The 16484-nt window shown below is 42.6% G+C and overlaps 1 protein-coding gene across 1 annotated transcript in view; it reads right to left on the bottom strand.

Moving 5' to 3' along the window:
- The window catches only part of bahcc1b (BAH domain and coiled-coil containing 1b), a 36883-nt gene extending 26812 nt beyond the window's left edge, over nucleotides 1–10071 (bottom strand). Inside the window, 2 exon segments of the mRNA XM_067244604.1 lie at nucleotides 6426–6738; nucleotides 9931–10071. Of these exon segments, the coding sequence (XP_067100705.1) occupies nucleotides 6426–6597 (172 nt within the window). The 5' untranslated portion in view covers nucleotides 6598–6738; nucleotides 9931–10071.
- Nucleotides 10072–16484: the final 6413 nt, after the last annotated feature.

The following is a 16484-nucleotide window of genomic DNA, read 5'->3' on the forward strand; positions in this document are numbered from 1 at the left end:
AACAGTAAAGAAGGAGAACCACTTAGGGAGGGAAAGAGAAAGAGAGAAGGAAATAGAGAGAAAGGGGGAGGGAAAAACCTGATAGACAGAACCCAGCAAACTGACAGTTTGGTTTTAAAAAGAGAACATCCAAAATGTAGACAGGCATAAACACAGGCCCAACTAGTCCCAGTAGGATAGTGGCAGCAGTGTGTGTGTGTGTGTGTGTGTGTGTGAGAGAGAGAGAGAGAGAGAGAGAGAGAGAGAGAGATGAGAGAGAGAGAGAGAGAGAGAGAGAGGAGAGAGAGAGAGAGAGAGAGAGAGAGAGGACAGAGAGAGCGAGACAGAGAGACAGAGAGACTAGATAAATAGATAAGAAACAGAAGAAAAGAGGGAGGGAGCATGTGTGTGTGTTGTGTGTGTGTTTGTGTCCCATGAGGACTGATTATCCATGAATGACTGATGACAGATCTTTGTTGTTTTTTTCTCTCTGTCTCTCTCTCTCTTCTTGTTCCCCTTTCTCTCTCTTTCTCCACCCGGGCTGGGAATATTGAGGGGATTGACACTCAGTCACACGCACACGACACACACAAACAAACACACAATCTAACCCATACACAGAGCCATGTATATTCAACAAAAAATCCTGAATACACTTAACACTTTCATGTGTGTTACTGTGTAACGATCCACACTGTTCCACACAACTGGTTCCACACACACACAAGCAAGCTTGCTCACACTCAGACACACTCAAAACCAACCATACTCAACCACACAGCTGTATTGTTTCCAACCTTTATTGTTGTTTTATTCAGTCCTGTCCGTCAGAAAGGCAGTTTAATGGTTAATAAACCATATTAAAACCATAAGAAAACCTGGGAGCAGAACATATATAAACCGACTCTCCGTGTGTGTCTGTGAGTGTGTGTTTGTGTGTCAGTGAGTGTGTACGTGTGACTGTGTGTAGGTGTGTGTGTATGTGTGTGTGTGTGTGTGGGTGGGTGTGGGTGGTGGGTGGGGAAATGAGTATTTGTGTGTCTACATGTGTGTGTATGTGTGTGCGAGTGAAGGAGTGAGTGTGTATGTGTGTCTGTGTGTGTGTGTCTCTGTGGCTCACCTCTAGCTGAACCTAAGGCCTCTCCATCCATCAGTGACAGTGACACCACAACACACTAGACATAGACACCACTGAATGAACACCATTTGAATATGAATGAGTCAAATAGAGCCGAAATGAATTGAATAAAACCCTGAGATACAATAACATATGCCTCAAGTGACTCAAATGGAACTGAAATTAGTCAAATAGATTTGGGGTGAATCAGGGCTTAAATTAATCAAGTCTTGGATAAACCAAGTGAATCTAAAGTGAGATGAAAATAGAAGTAACCATCTCAGGTGACTATTGTTAGACATTGCTTGTTGCCGTAGTGGCGTGTCAGGACAGAGGAGTCTCGCCACTACTTGACGTCGCTCACAGAAATATGATGTCATCGCTTCCGTTCATGTAAACAAGGAATGCCACTATCTAGGGTAAGAGGTCACAGGCTATATACACACATAGAGACACACATGACCATCATGCAAACGTCCAGCACACTTCACAATGTACAAGTCTTGTTCACACACTTAGTGCTCCACGTAGTTACACCATGTACCATACACATGAAAACATGGACACACACACACCCCTTCTAATCCTCCCTCCACAGTAGAACAAGAAGCTGTGCGAGAGTTGTGTTTAAAATGTCATTTTTCTCTCGTTCCTGCGAACTTCAAAGCCGCAACGCTGAGCTTTTTACTCCCTCTGCCAAATCCTCGGATGGCTTCTGATTTAGAGAGCTGGCCAGGGGCCGAGCACAGCCAGGACCAGCCCCCTTCATAGAGGAGGGGGTCCAGGGAGATGAGGGGGAAAAGAGAAAAAAAAGTGAGAGAACGAGAGAGAAATACCGAGAGAGTGAGAGAGAAAGAGAGGGAGTGAGAAAGAGAGAGAGAGAGAGAGAGAGAGAGAGAGAGAGAGAGAGAGAGAGAGAGAGAGAGGGAGAAGGAGAGACAGAAGGTAAGACAAGAAAAGCAGATAGACACAGAGCAGTGGGAATGTGAGAGGTGGAAAGCACCCCCACCCCCACCTCAGACATGGGGTCAGCCCCAGATGACGGCCTCATCCCTGGGAAGACTTGGGCGGATGCATGGGCCTGGGCCAGCATTTGAGATGAGCATGTAGATTGCTGATTCATCAAACACACACACTCTAAAGTGGTAGTGGGTTGCCATGGAGACGCTAGGGGATGATGGTGGTGTTGTGTTGGGTAACATGAACTGATTATCAACCAGGTGGAAATGTGCAGCCACTGTCCACTCCCATCCTCCCTTCCCTCTCTCCTCTCCCTTCCTCCTTTCCCTCTCTCCTCTCCCATCCTCCCTTCCCTCTCTCCTCTCCCTTCCTCCCTTCCCTCTCTCCTCTCCCTTCCTCCCTTCCCTCTCTCCTCTCCCATCCTCCCTTTCCTCTCTCCTCTCCCATCCTCCTTTCCCTCTCTCCTCTCCCATCCTCCCTTCCCTCTCTCCTCTCCCATCCTCCTTTCCATCTCTCCTCTCCCTTCCTCCCTTCCCTCTCTCCTCTCCTCCATAACCCATCCTTTTTTCACACAGTACAATACAGTAGTGGCCCGATCACATTAGCCTTCTATAGGGAGGCACATTCAGCACATCCAGTGTTTTACAGAAGGCTCACCAGGCTTCACCTATGTGTATGTGTGTGTGTGTGTAACTCCTTTCTGTTACCGTGGCGATCAAAAGCATAGCACCCTGAGGTTGCTGCACCTCAACCAATCAGCTGGCTCTAAGGCTCTGAGACCTTACGAGAGCTGTAACACAGGCGTCCGGACAAGCGGATTTGGGCTGCGCACAGACACACTCTTACACAACCACACAGTCATAGACACACTCATGCACACACTCGAACCTAGCTCAGTGCAGCCAGTGAAGCTATTACAAGACAGCATTCAGAGAAACGCAGGTGGAGACAGAGGTAAAGAGAAAGAAAGAGAGAGGGGGGAGGTGGAGAAAAAGAGACAGATTAAAAAAAGAACAGCATATAAAGAAGGAAAGCCAATGATTGTTTGATAGGGAAGATGAGGACTGAAGGAGGGGAGGGCGTCTCACTGAAACATGATTATTATTACAGATCTGCAAAAGATACGGAACCCTGTCTGTCTGGGAAGGTCTCAGGTCTCACTGTGTGTGTGTGTGTGTGTGTGTGTGTGTGTGTGTGTGTGTGTGTGTGTGTGTGTGTGTGTGTGTGTGTGTGTGTGTGTGTGTGTGTGTGTGTGTGTGAGAGAGAGAGAGAGAGAGAGAGAGAGAGAGAGAGAGAGAGAGAGAGAGAGAGAGAGAGAGAGAGAGAGAGAGAGAGTACGTGTGTTTGTGTGTTTGTGTGTGTGTGTCTGAAGTCATTTTCATACCATTTGAGAACTTTTTCTCTCTCTCTCTCTCCTACACACATACAAACTCAACCAGTATCTCATGTTAACTACCAGGCTATAAAAGGTAACACACCTGTGCTGTGACAACCTGCCACACCCTCTGTGATGGAGCCCACCTGTGGTACACACCAACAGGCTACACCATGTCTGTACACACATACACCCAGACACAACACACACCTGCACAGCCACGGGGCTTAAATGAAAGGGGGAAGGGTGTAGAAAGAGAGAGAACATTGAAAAAGAAAAGAAAAACTGACGAGAGGAGAGACAATGGTTCCTTTTGCACATATCAGTCCTCACTCAGCCTGTGTACAGTCCGATGAGCCGAAATCTGAATCTCATGGTATTTGTATTCAGCTGTCATTCCATATCCCTGTCAAGCGCAACCATATTCAACGAGACCTCATGCTGATCAGACTAGGTTGAGAGAATTGATGGAATGCTGTTACTTTCTCAATAAATGATATTCGGGGCGTTTAAAATGTTGTGTGTCTATGTGTGTGTGAATGCGTGTGGGTGTGTGTATGTGTGAGAGAGATCTATAAGCCTCATCCGCCGCCCCCACCCCTCTCCTTCCCTGCTAGCCCCAGCCTGACATCACATCAACCCCCTACACTGAGGCCTGGGGCAAGCCATACAGCTATCTGAATCTCAAGGGGGGGGGGGGGGGGCAGCCAACACAAAAGCCCCCCCTCCACCCCCACCCCACCTCAAAACACACTTTACCCACCCCCCCCAACGCCGATCCTCCCACCACCACCATCACTCCCATTCCAAAACAATTCCCCTGTGTACCAGCCTGTCTGAGAGCAAGCTGCGATATGGAGGCTCCAACCAACCATCTAGAATTATATAACCTCATTGTGCACTTACTGACTCGGGGGAAAGTATTGTGAACACAACTCATTATGAAAATGATCATGCAATGCTGAAAAAACGGAGTCGTTTTATATATGATCAAATAACGGAATGGAAAATATGGAGTATTATCCCTACCGAGTGAAACATTTCAACCGGAGTGGCACAGAGGAACAGCACTGAATAGTAAGAATTGGCACTTTGCTCCCACTCAGGATGCCCCAAACTGTTTTTATTCAAACCAAACCTGAACATTTTATGGGACGTGTCAATTGCGTAGAGAACATATATAGATAACTCATTCTAAAAGTAAAACATCAATGTAAGCAGTGTGTTTTGTGCCAAATGTCCAACCAATTAATTGCAAGGATGTTTTAATAACTGAGAGATTTCTCTCATTGGTGAATGTACCATTTCTATCGGAGTCTTTGTCTAAAAGCATGTAGCCATTGGATAACTGTGGGAGAGAAAATCTGAATATCAAATGTGTATTTGTGTAATTCTTTTAATTATATGAAATTTCTCAGTAAAACGATTTAGTTCACTTTCAAATTTGCGTGAAATAGCCTATATAAGCGCCTGTATCTTAGAAGTTTCCTCGTTTATTCCAAATGGTTTACTAGACGTCTATGTGTCATTTCACTGGTTTAAGGTTAAACATATTAGACTCAAAAACTACAAAAGTAAAATGCCTAATGAGTAGTTTATGCAAATCGCCATGGAGACCAACTGGTAAATGATGGCCGTTCAGATCTGCACGTTGGCAAATTATAAGTAATGCGGTTTCACCGCTGACATATTTTCTCTATATGTAGGCTACTCTCACAAGAACGCTTAAAGAATTGTCCCAACATGATTTAATGCTGCAAAACACTCTTTATCAAACTCTCTTTCACACACACACACACACACACACACACACTCACACACACGTGTGCGCGCGCACTCACGCACACTTACCACTCATCTTTTGAGGAGGATACCATAGCTACTTGTTAAGTCTAATGCATGCACTGTCAACCCATTCGCGCCCCGTCACGTCCTCGCTCAATATAGAAACCGGATTTTCTAGTATTATGCGCACCTCTATTAGCGCGAGCTTCTCGCCACCCCCACCTACCGACCCTCGGTCCCGAAACCGGACAAACGAATGAACAGGGCATACTCGTTCACCTCAATCTAGCACCAAAAAGGCTCGTTTGCCAGGCACAAACAACCAAACCATGCTGAATTCACATAGGTAAGATATAAACAGAAATGTTGGTTACTCAAATCACCTATGCTATCCTGCCCTTTAAATGGGGGGATTTAAACAAGCACGAGTCTGCTGAAAAAAGGCGTTCTAGATAAAATAACTATTTTCAGGATAGAAAAAAATGGGGGTTCCGAGCTATTCAGGATTCGAAAATGGTTCTGTCTAAAACTTAATTTTTAAACGGTTACTCTATAGGTAGATAGCCATATATTCGGTCTAGATATAAATCACTGATTACAATAGGACTACCACAACCTTGTAGGAAAATGTTATAATTTAAAAATAAATAAATAAAACGCAGTGTCATAAAGCCTATCAAATCACGTAGAATAATTAAAATAAATAATTGCTGTGAAATTTCTGGAGCATTTCCACATAATCCTAAAAAGTAATATAATCATCATATTCTTATTTACAATATGTTGAGGGGTTAATGTCTAAGAAACGACCTATTTTGAAATATCAACAAACTCATTTATATAGTTTGTTGCATTATATATATTATATAAAAATCATGGTCAAAACTGGGTCAACATTATAATAAACTCTTTTGGTGCCTAAACTATATAAATTAATTTCGACATTTAACCTATAACTATATAAATGTTAACTGAACTGGGATATAAAATAATGAGAGATTCCTGCTATAACGTTAATTTCCAAAAATGGCCACCATAGTCTGACTAATTTCCTTTTTTAATAAGTTCTCATTCTTCCAAAAGAACATTAGGGTTAAATTAGCAACGTGAGACCCGCTGTCTGTGCTTCAAGCTGGATCAAAGTACAAATAAAGTCTTATAAAATGTATCTCCAGTCTCAAAGCAAATGCATAGTCTATTCAAACCAACCTGAATGTGGGCCCATAGAGATGTGAGATGAGTAGTATTTTCCGGGCTGGAAGTGAGCGGGGTGCTGCACGGAGCCATGGCCGCTAGGAGCCATCCGAGATGCGGTGCTGTGAACCAAGGCGCTCCGCTCAGTCAGGAGGTGGTGTGGATGGGCATATTCCCGGCTGTCCATCCTGGCGAGAACTGGTAAATCCCAAACCCAGAGGCACCGAACGTTGCCCAGATGCAATAATCCCCTTTATGAACTTCGGATTCGTCTTGTATTTAGTGGTGTTTTTGCTTGCCCGGGCAAAATGTAGGTCCCGGTCATGTTCTGTAAGTATAAAAGTCACACAAGACACGTCAATACACAGACGACAAAGAGACCAAAACTCTGCAACAACTTAATGCGGATAACGCTTTCACATCCCACTTTCACATCCTGCTCATGCCAACTGCCTTTTCTGTACTTGACAAACGCATCTTTCAAGTGGTGAGGTATCTAAATACAAGAACATTGACCCAAACAACACAACAATTAACCGTAAACAGCTCACCGTTAACTAGGCTACTGTTTAACCGTGACTAACCTGTCTCCAACCCATGGCTACATGACGGACACTGGCTGGGCACAACAAAACAACACTGCTCTTCGATGTTGTTGTTTCTTTACGCAAACAAGTTTAAGTAAGATCATTAATCGAAGTCCAGGGATCTGTTTTAAACAAAACAGGCGAGGTGTGTTTTGTCGCGACTTCTGTGAAACAAGGGGAATTATATAACAAAACTGAAGTAATTCTTTTATCTGTAAATCAACATTCAAACTACCACAATTCCAAAGTCTCCTTTGCCTCCAAACATCAAAACGTTTCCCTACAGCCACACAAACCACAAAGGGTCATGAATTAAATATAGTGCACTGAAACACCACTACGAAGTTAATACATATAGACTCAACTATGAAGCCTATACGTTTGGAAATGTTGCACCAATTTACCTAAATTCAGTATGCTTGTAAAGTCGCAATTGGGTCATTTTCACCTAAAGCTCAAGGCTGGAAAGTCATATTTCCTTTACTGATGGGTGGGTTGTATGGCTGCATAAAGAGCATTGAAAGCGCTTGTTTATGGCAAAATGTAATTCAATAGTCCAGTCAGCAGTGCCTCTCAGCCCTACACAATGACTATCACTTATGCATGTATGGGTGCAAACGCAGGACACGTATAATAAGACACACAAACTATATTACCCCTACCGCCAACATGAGAGACATGAGCAGTAAATACAGAAATACAAAATCACCCTCCCTACATCATGGCCTCCCAGCCCCTGCCATTTACTTCAAGGACTCCCTGTGACGCCTAAATATGGATAGGTGGGCCTGTGTTCACACAACACACCTCAATAGGCAATTTATTAGGCCCTTCAATGGCCAGTCCATCCCCCTCCCAGAGTATACTGATAGCTGCGGGACCTGCTATCGCAGAAATCTCAGATAATGGAACAAAGAACATATCAAACACTGGACCCGACCAAGTTGTTTCAAGGAGGAAAATGCCGACTGGCTGACAACGAACATGCTTTCTTACTTTCTTTCTTTTTTCAGGACTCAAACTTTTAGGGTTGTATGCTTTCAGTGTGAACTGGCCCTCACTGCGACAGATTGAGGCTTTTACGTATACATCAACTTTGACAAGCTTCGTGTGTGTGTGTGTTTGTGTGTGCGTGCGTGCGTCTGTCAGATTTTAACACGTAATCCAAATGCTCATGCATAAAGAGGTAGGTTTAACATGTAGGCCATTGCCTGTATAGCATTCAGAAGGCTGTAAACATTAGCCTAAAGTCAAACGGTTGGGCAGTTTGTTGTTTATTATAGTTTCGTGAAAAAATCATTAAATCCAGAATGCAGTTAATTTAAAGCCTGTACTTCAGCCTACAGCAAGTTGGGTTCGGGTTATGACGATGAAAAAGTATTTGCCATTGCCAGCCAACGACGAGTGTTCAGTCTCTTCTGAGTGGCACAAAAGAAGAAGACAAGCATTTTGTGTTGGATCCAATCTATCCTTTGGTCTGCCTGTCGCCGTTACATTTTTACATTTTCTGTTCTAAACACACGTCCATTGTGTTTACATTCCAAATCAACACAAGACCACTCAAGCAATTTTAACAAGCATCGTCAAAATCCCCACATACAACACTGGGCTGGAACCCATGAATCAGATAAAAAGCGTTTATTAAAATCTGACTTTTAAACTGAGCATTTAAACACTGTAGCTATAGACTAAACGTAGGTTTTGGAGGTTTGGAGACTTCCTTCCATTCCACTGTGACAGAATACCCCACCCCCTGCCTCCCACTCCACCTTTACTGCCCAAAAGGGTCAAGCTTTAAGTTAGATCAAATCTCCTTAAAAATCCCAGCCGAATGACAATACATGGCACACAAGCAAATCGTCGACAATCAGGAATTTTATCTTCCGTGCCTTAATTTAAATGTTTAGTTTAGTCTACTATAAAGCTAAAACAGTCGTGCCTAAGACGAAACTCTTCCAAACACATATACGTAGAGTCCCATGCCAGGAAATAATCTTGTCCATGTTCTCTCATAAGACATAGCCTACTTTAGGACGGTGAGCCTACTCATTGCAATTCACAATTTGTTGTAAAGTTAAGTCACAGGCCATAAGTAGGAAACTAAATCAAGATATTCAGAGGCCGAGTAAGCAGACCAGACACTCGAGTCAGAGAGAAAGAGCAGCCGGTGGAGCGCGCAGAGGTCTGCCAGTCTGGGTCGTGGGGGAGAGAACCCTGCTGCTTGCAATCAACCAAAAAACCGACATCAAAATTACGAATAAATAACTAAAACACATTTTCCTCTATATTATAGGCCTATGCAATACAAACATCTTAACACGCACATACGTGTCATTTTAGAATAGCCTATAACACGGTAACCTCATGGCGTTTAAAACAAAGAAATGTAATTCCTATAAAGAGGCCTAATTGCATCTAAAACCCAATTTTGTCATGAGGCAAGTAGACTGGTGTATGGTAATTTCGGCCAACATTTTTATGTTTATCAGAACAATAGGTTACTGTACCTTGGCCTAATCTACACACGCCTTTAGGTTGTCAGCAAAAGTGTAAATAGCCTGACATTCATGCAAATAGCCTATTACAATAGTTACATTTTGTATTTTATGTAATAATATAGGCCTACGTATACAATTAGGATGCACTGCAACAAGGTAACAACAATAATATTTTCCAGTAATTGTAATCTATTTCTATATCTAATATTATTTTGCGTTGGTAGTATGTGGCAAAAATGCTCTTTCTGACCTATAATACATCTGTTTACCAATGCAATATTTGTGAAAGATTGTTAATTGATTTGTTGTCTTACGTTAATAATTGCCCTTCTCTGGGCAAACTACGTTTTCTACTAGAAAGACACAGTTAAATGCAATACTTTAATATGTACAGTTTATTAACACACATTCAAACAGAATAAATCAATTACTTACTAGTAAGTTATAGGCCTATTCCTTGCATAAAAATCAATAAATGAAAATAGTGCAAAAATATACAAAGGTAAAAAGCAGAGTTTAAAAAACATGTGGCAATGGTTAGATCCTGTAGCCTGCAGACTGTAGTGTGCTGTTGAGCTATGGAGACGCATCGTAGAAGTTCGGAGTACTAGTGAATCGAGCCGCGCACATCCACACAGAAAGTCTCCCCCCCGTATCCGCTAGTGCCACTCAACGGTACGGGAAGGAGGGACAGCGGGGAACGCGCTTGCCCATTGGTTTGGTAACTACAATGTAAAGCGTGCATGGAGGTCTTAGAACGCGTGTCCGTGAGGCGCGCCCCACGATTAACAGAGACTGGGATTGGCTGCTACTCTGAACCAATGGCGCAACAGCTGGAATCGCAAAACAAAACGGCGGGCGTTTGATTCCATCCCTCCTCTGCTCACAGCAGCGTGCCCCGCACGCAGACAGAGGCAGGCAGCTCGGCTCAGCTAGGCTCCTGAACAGACAAGCAGGCAGTTTGACCACTACAGAATAAACAAAACAACATCTTGTGATGTCACCTCAATCAAATTCAATCAAATATTTAGACTAAGCAACAACAAAAAAATCCTTTTTTTATGTTGCGATACATTATATGTGTTCTACAGTGTATGTCTAAATAGCTGACACATTATTTTTCACTGGATGCCATTATTTGTCAGGTCCACCTGTAGTCACGAGCCGACAACATATCTTGTCAATGACGAACATAAATGCAGCTGGGTTGAATGAACAGCTGGCTAAATATTTTACTGTAAACTTCATCATACACACAGCATCGAGTTTAAATTGAGTTGAACCATCCACTCCTACTGGTCTACCATTAGACCAAGGAGACATCGACATGCTATAACTCTGTTCAAGTGGCGACATGACGTGGCATACATGTAGCTTACTACATATAATTAGGCTACGTTTGGACACGGTTAGAGGACTGAAACCTGATTTGAAATTGGGTACATAACTTTGGCATCGTTTGCTTTATGTTTAGGCTGCTCTATCTTCTTCACTCTCTCTTACACACAGATATTACACACACAGATTGTAGAAATCAAATCATAGTAATTTGATAGCATTACTTTTCTTGGGGTAGTCTTCCGCATGCACTAATTTAGTCAATTAAACAGAATGGCTTTGAGTTTTGTGTGTGTGTGTGTGTCCATGTATGCGAGCTTTGGCCAGTTGTCGGTATAGCCTATAGGAAAGGGTTAAACCTATGGGCCTCGGCTGTGTAAAGTGTCTGATTGGTTGGCATGTTGCCAGAGTGCTGTCAATCACAGAGTGTAAACAAGGCTCTGATTGGCTGCTGGCCAGTCCGCACTGGGCTGCCTGAAAAAAGCAATTACTGGCCCTGCGGTTTCAAGGCGGCCCTGGGTTGAACGATGAAAGGAGATAAGGAGGGGCTGTTTCAAGGCGCCCCCACGGCGAACCTCGTTGGCCCCAGAGCAAAAGGAGAGTCAAGAGTGACTAAATCAAAGAGAATACGTTAAAAAGGGGGAAATTACACGTTGTATTAAATGTAGAAGCTAGATTTGAGGATTACTGCGATGCAATAAAACTTTGAATTTGAAAAATACAGGAGAGTACGACAACAAAAGCGGGGAACTGTTTGAGGGGCATATTCTACCAACGACACGCACACACAAACTTTTCATTCACAAATGGAAGACGGTGACATACTGAACTATTTAATAATAGGTTACAGGGTCGGATTCTGGTCTTTCCATAGTCTTCTGTCAGGTTGTGATTGCCAGCTATTCAATAATCATGGTTAAGTAAGTGGACATTTCCGTTTTGACGCAGTAAGTAGGCTACGTTACTATCACAAATTGGATTATTACCGTAACAGTTCGTGACTATACCTCATTTAGTGTCGGTATAGACTATTACAATTTGCAAAATACAAAAATAGCTATAAACGCTAATGAAAAAGAATACAAACAAGTCAGTTTAATCAGCGCACTATACCATTAATAATGAGTATAATAAATGATCATAATTGTTATTATTATAACAATAAAAATTATAGTGCACGTGGATAGGCTACCTTTCTAATTTACTGTGCCAATACCCACAATAGTAGGCTATAGGGCTATAATAGCCCATAGAATACCATGCGTTAAGACTGTCCAGATCAGACATAACCGTCACACGGTTATCATCGACTGTCAAACCTAAAAGGGATTTGACTATACAGAAACAAACATGTCTAGCACTGGACAATTCTCAAAAATATGTTCAAAATGAACTGTCTGGTGTCTGGTTGTCAAGAATGGCTTTAATAAATGTTTTTCTTCAAATTAATAAATTTAAATGAAATTTATAAACAATTAAACGGACAGACTATCATACGTGTGTAATTAGATAATCCCCTCTCATACCATTTACATAGCACCCTACATTCCTAGTGACCTCCCTACGGACGGCAGACACCACGTGTCACAGAGAGAGAGAAAGAGAGAGAGAGAGAGAGAGAGAGAGAGAGAGAGAGAGAGAGAGAGAGAGAGAGAGACGCACACCTACACATACGCGCAATTTCTTCTAAATATGCCATTGATATTCTGAGGACAAACTGCATTATTTCTGAAATTAGAAGATTTACTATTGAGATTTATATATGATGCATGATGCTAACGTATTGTCATGAATGTATTATTGTCCACTATGATTAAACCAAATCAAGCATATAGACGTGCTGAATAGTGCATGAGGAAAATCAAGATACGAATGCCTATGTACTGCAAGCTTATAACAAAATAGGTTTCAAATGGGTGTGAACAACCTGTTCCATAGATAGTTTATTAGAGATTTCATACATTTTGTTGAGGATTTTTTCCCAAGGAAATAACCTTCGAACCTTGTTCCTTCATTCTATTCTCATGCACAGTTGTCTTCAAAACTAATGACATCGGAGCAATAAAGAATTCTGTTCCACGCCTCACAAAAGGTTCCCCGCACTTAAAACAGAAATCTGCATTTAATTTATTTAGTGACAAGGAAAAGCCTTTTACTGCTTGATTTTTATTGGTTCTTTTTCACTTAAAAGGTGGGGGGTTGGGTGGGTGCTTGATGTGTTTAGAAAGCATAACATACACACATAGGGCCTACACGGGCACACATGCACACACTGAAGAGAAACTCTCTCTTGCACACACACACTGAAGAGAACTCTTTCTCTTGCGCACACACACACACACACACACACAAACAAACATGCACACAAACACACGCATACACACTCGTCTTTTCTGTCTTTAGTCCATGTGCTAGCGCAACCTATACCCTATACGGTGGGGGCGCGCGGATAATTAATGCGGATTGACTGATTGCTCTTGAAACAGACCGGTCCTGCGCGAGGGATTGTCCTCGAGCAATGAAGCGTTCCTGACTGACACTTTTCCCCTTCCCTCCCGTCTCCCTCCCTTCTCTCCTATTTTCCTCTCACACCCAAACTACTAGAGCGGGGTGCTTTTTCACCAGGAAAAGGCCCACTTCCCCAAAATACTGACTGGAGTTTTCATTTCCGCTAGAGAGAGGAGCGTCTTTCTGTTTAACCTACGCTTTTTACCGTGACCAGCTGACTGCACACTACAGCACAGTATACACTCGCGCCGTTCCCCCCGCGGTCGAGGCAGTCTCTAGGCTACCAAGAAAGAAGCGTGCTTTTGGCGTGTGCGCACGTGTCCGGGTACGGGCTGGAATTCTAAATACATATGGGGTGTCACATTCTAGGGCGAGTTGGTGTAATAGCTAATAGCTGAATAAACTTCGGACTGTGTCTTTATAACACGTCCACAGCGCAGCCTGCATCAACTGAAGGGAACCTGGTGACAGAGTGAGCTAAATGAGGTCCAAAAAGAGCCCGTCTCCACGGGAGGCTGCCGCATAGCGGGCAACAATTCTATTCTCAGGAAAATATCCTTGATATCCCTTAATGATGACGAATTCCAAACAGGGGGCTTTCACTGGGGAAACGCCCTGTCAAACCCAAAGGGTTACTCTGAGAGATAGGCTTAGGCTAATAGAAATGACAGACTAAAATATCCATAAATATCAGTGCTAGTATCTGGGAACATTAGCCTATACCTTTTATTGCATATTACCCTTGTGGATACTAATTGATTATGAATTGAGAAAGCTGAAAGTGACATAGTGGACGTAATAGGGCAGCTTCTTAAACCGGGTCTCTGAACTGTTTATGGGGACAACTGAAAGATGGCCTAAGAACAACAGTGGATGGAAAAACATGATGACCTTTTCTTCTCAGTGTGGCCATCAGATGTTGCTATTTTTGTTCATCATGATAGATACTTCACAACGGGCCAGCAGAGAGATGCTCTTCTCAAACAACAGACCCTGGTGCCTTTCGGCTCATGGTATAATGGCGGTTCTGAATATACCAGTCAATGGTGAAAGGAGAGATTAATATGAACCAAATACTACCGTACATCGCCTTTTGCATTAGGCACTAATGTAGGCTTATGTTTCCTGTTGTCTACAAACTAAAATGTATTAACGTAGCTGCCAGCTTTTTAAACAGCTTGTCAATTATATCCTATACACGGAACATACTGCAGGCTATTAGGCCTATAGGTGCATATTCTTTAAATGTTGTCAAATAACGAGTCAAATAACCAGGCCCACTATTTATTGACATTTGTACGTCCGTCGTGAAGTTTGTCAGGCCGTCTAGCCTCCGAGTTAAGTCCCATAAAACACTGGGTACACAGAGAAACGCCATGCAGACCATAATTAAAATAACAACTTAAGATATAGACACAATGATAGCATTAACTGAAGCTATATGCCTCCGTGTGGCTGCCCTCTTATTTCTGAAGGCCTAGGTACTAGACATTTATGTCAACTGGCGTTCTTGTGAACACCGTGAAGATTCAAAGCAAAAAGCCGTTTTTATAATGAGTCTCGAGTCAGATTTACTGGCGTCCCTCGGCCTGGAGAAGAGAGTTGGCGCTCATGTCTCGACTAGTCTGGAAAGAGAACGAGGGTGAGAGCCTTAGTTTGCGTCATGTAGACAGAGTGAAATCATGACACGCTGGACTTCTTCACATACATAGTTTCTACATCGTGATTGCGTTGAGGCCACAAGATGAGCGTTTATCGATAATAAGGATGAAGGTGAAAGTTGACTACATGACAAAACCATTTGCCAACCATATTGGAGTTGGAAATATTTTACGTTTTTTTATTTTCAAAACCATGAGAAAGCTGCGTCCATACTTGTCTTTTTTGTTCTTAGAAAGGCTGTCTCTAGACAGTCCAGATTATCGATAGAAGACCTGTCTCCCATTAGGCGTGTAGGTTCTACCTCCAATAAAAAAGCACATGCCTTCATCATTATGAACTGTTTTATTGGAAGGGCTAAACGTCAAACTAGCTAAATAAAAGACAATAACAGCCTGAACGGTGCAGCGTTTTAGCTTGGCGATAAAAGTCAATGGGTACAAGTTAGAAGAGAACAGTATGCGTTGGTGTAGGAATCACAGGGTCGCCGTGGACGTTCTGATTGCTTAACATGAACGCATATAATTTATAGCTTTTATGCCTCACTCAGATTTTAAATTAAAATAATTCGGGATCATAACTTCGGTCTTAAACAGGCTATCTAAATTATTAGTGCCTTTAGTGTAGTTTGCTTGCAGGAAAACTTCATGTCGTGGTGCACAACGATGCAGTTGACAAAATGAACGGAAAAAATCTTTACGAATTAATAAAATTAGTTTTCACTATTGATATGCATATAGGCCCAATCTATTAGGCTACTTTTTCAAGTAAATTCCAGAAGGCCTAAGTAAACAACCTTTGTATGTGGAGTACTAAAGGACCTAATTTAAAAAAAACAACATACAATTTTTTGCAATCTCATATGTCGTAGAATCTCTCGCAGTGAAGGCTACAATGGAAAACCAAATATTGGCTGATTTTATAACTCGCCAACGTTCAAAGCGTACGCCCTGTGTGTGTGTGTGAGAGAAAGAAAGACTGTGTGTGTGCATGTGTGCAGTGCATGTGTGCGTGCATGTTTATGTGCATACGCGCATGTGTGTGTGTGCGTGTGATGAGGGGATCAGTGAGTTGTTTCTTTCGCACATGACGCACTGTTAACAATCAGATACGCATCAACTTATCGCATTACCATTAGCATATAAAACACTTCTAAGTGCCCAATTGTGCGAAGAAGGCACCAAAATGTCTTTACATAGTTGGATGGTCAAACGTTAAGCAGGATCTAAAGACTATACAAGGCTCTTCCTGTGTGTGCGCGTGTGTGCGGGAGCGAGTCTGTGTGCGTGTCCGTGTGTGTGCTGCCACGCAAACTGGCATGACCCTCTGACCATGTAGCCTTGAAACATCCTCATGCCATGTAAGAATTGTTTCGGATCTGAGCTGGCCTTTAGTCACGAGTATTTTGGTGCCTTCACGAGTATTCATGCAGTGCTCATATTGATCCAGGTCGCCAAGTCTGTCCGAAAATGTAGCTTAGTTAG

The sequence above is a fragment of the Osmerus mordax genome, chromosome 10 (genome assembly GCF_038355195.1).
Source record: "Osmerus mordax isolate fOsmMor3 chromosome 10, fOsmMor3.pri, whole genome shotgun sequence".
Taxonomy (NCBI): domain Eukaryota; kingdom Metazoa; phylum Chordata; class Actinopteri; order Osmeriformes; family Osmeridae; genus Osmerus; species Osmerus mordax.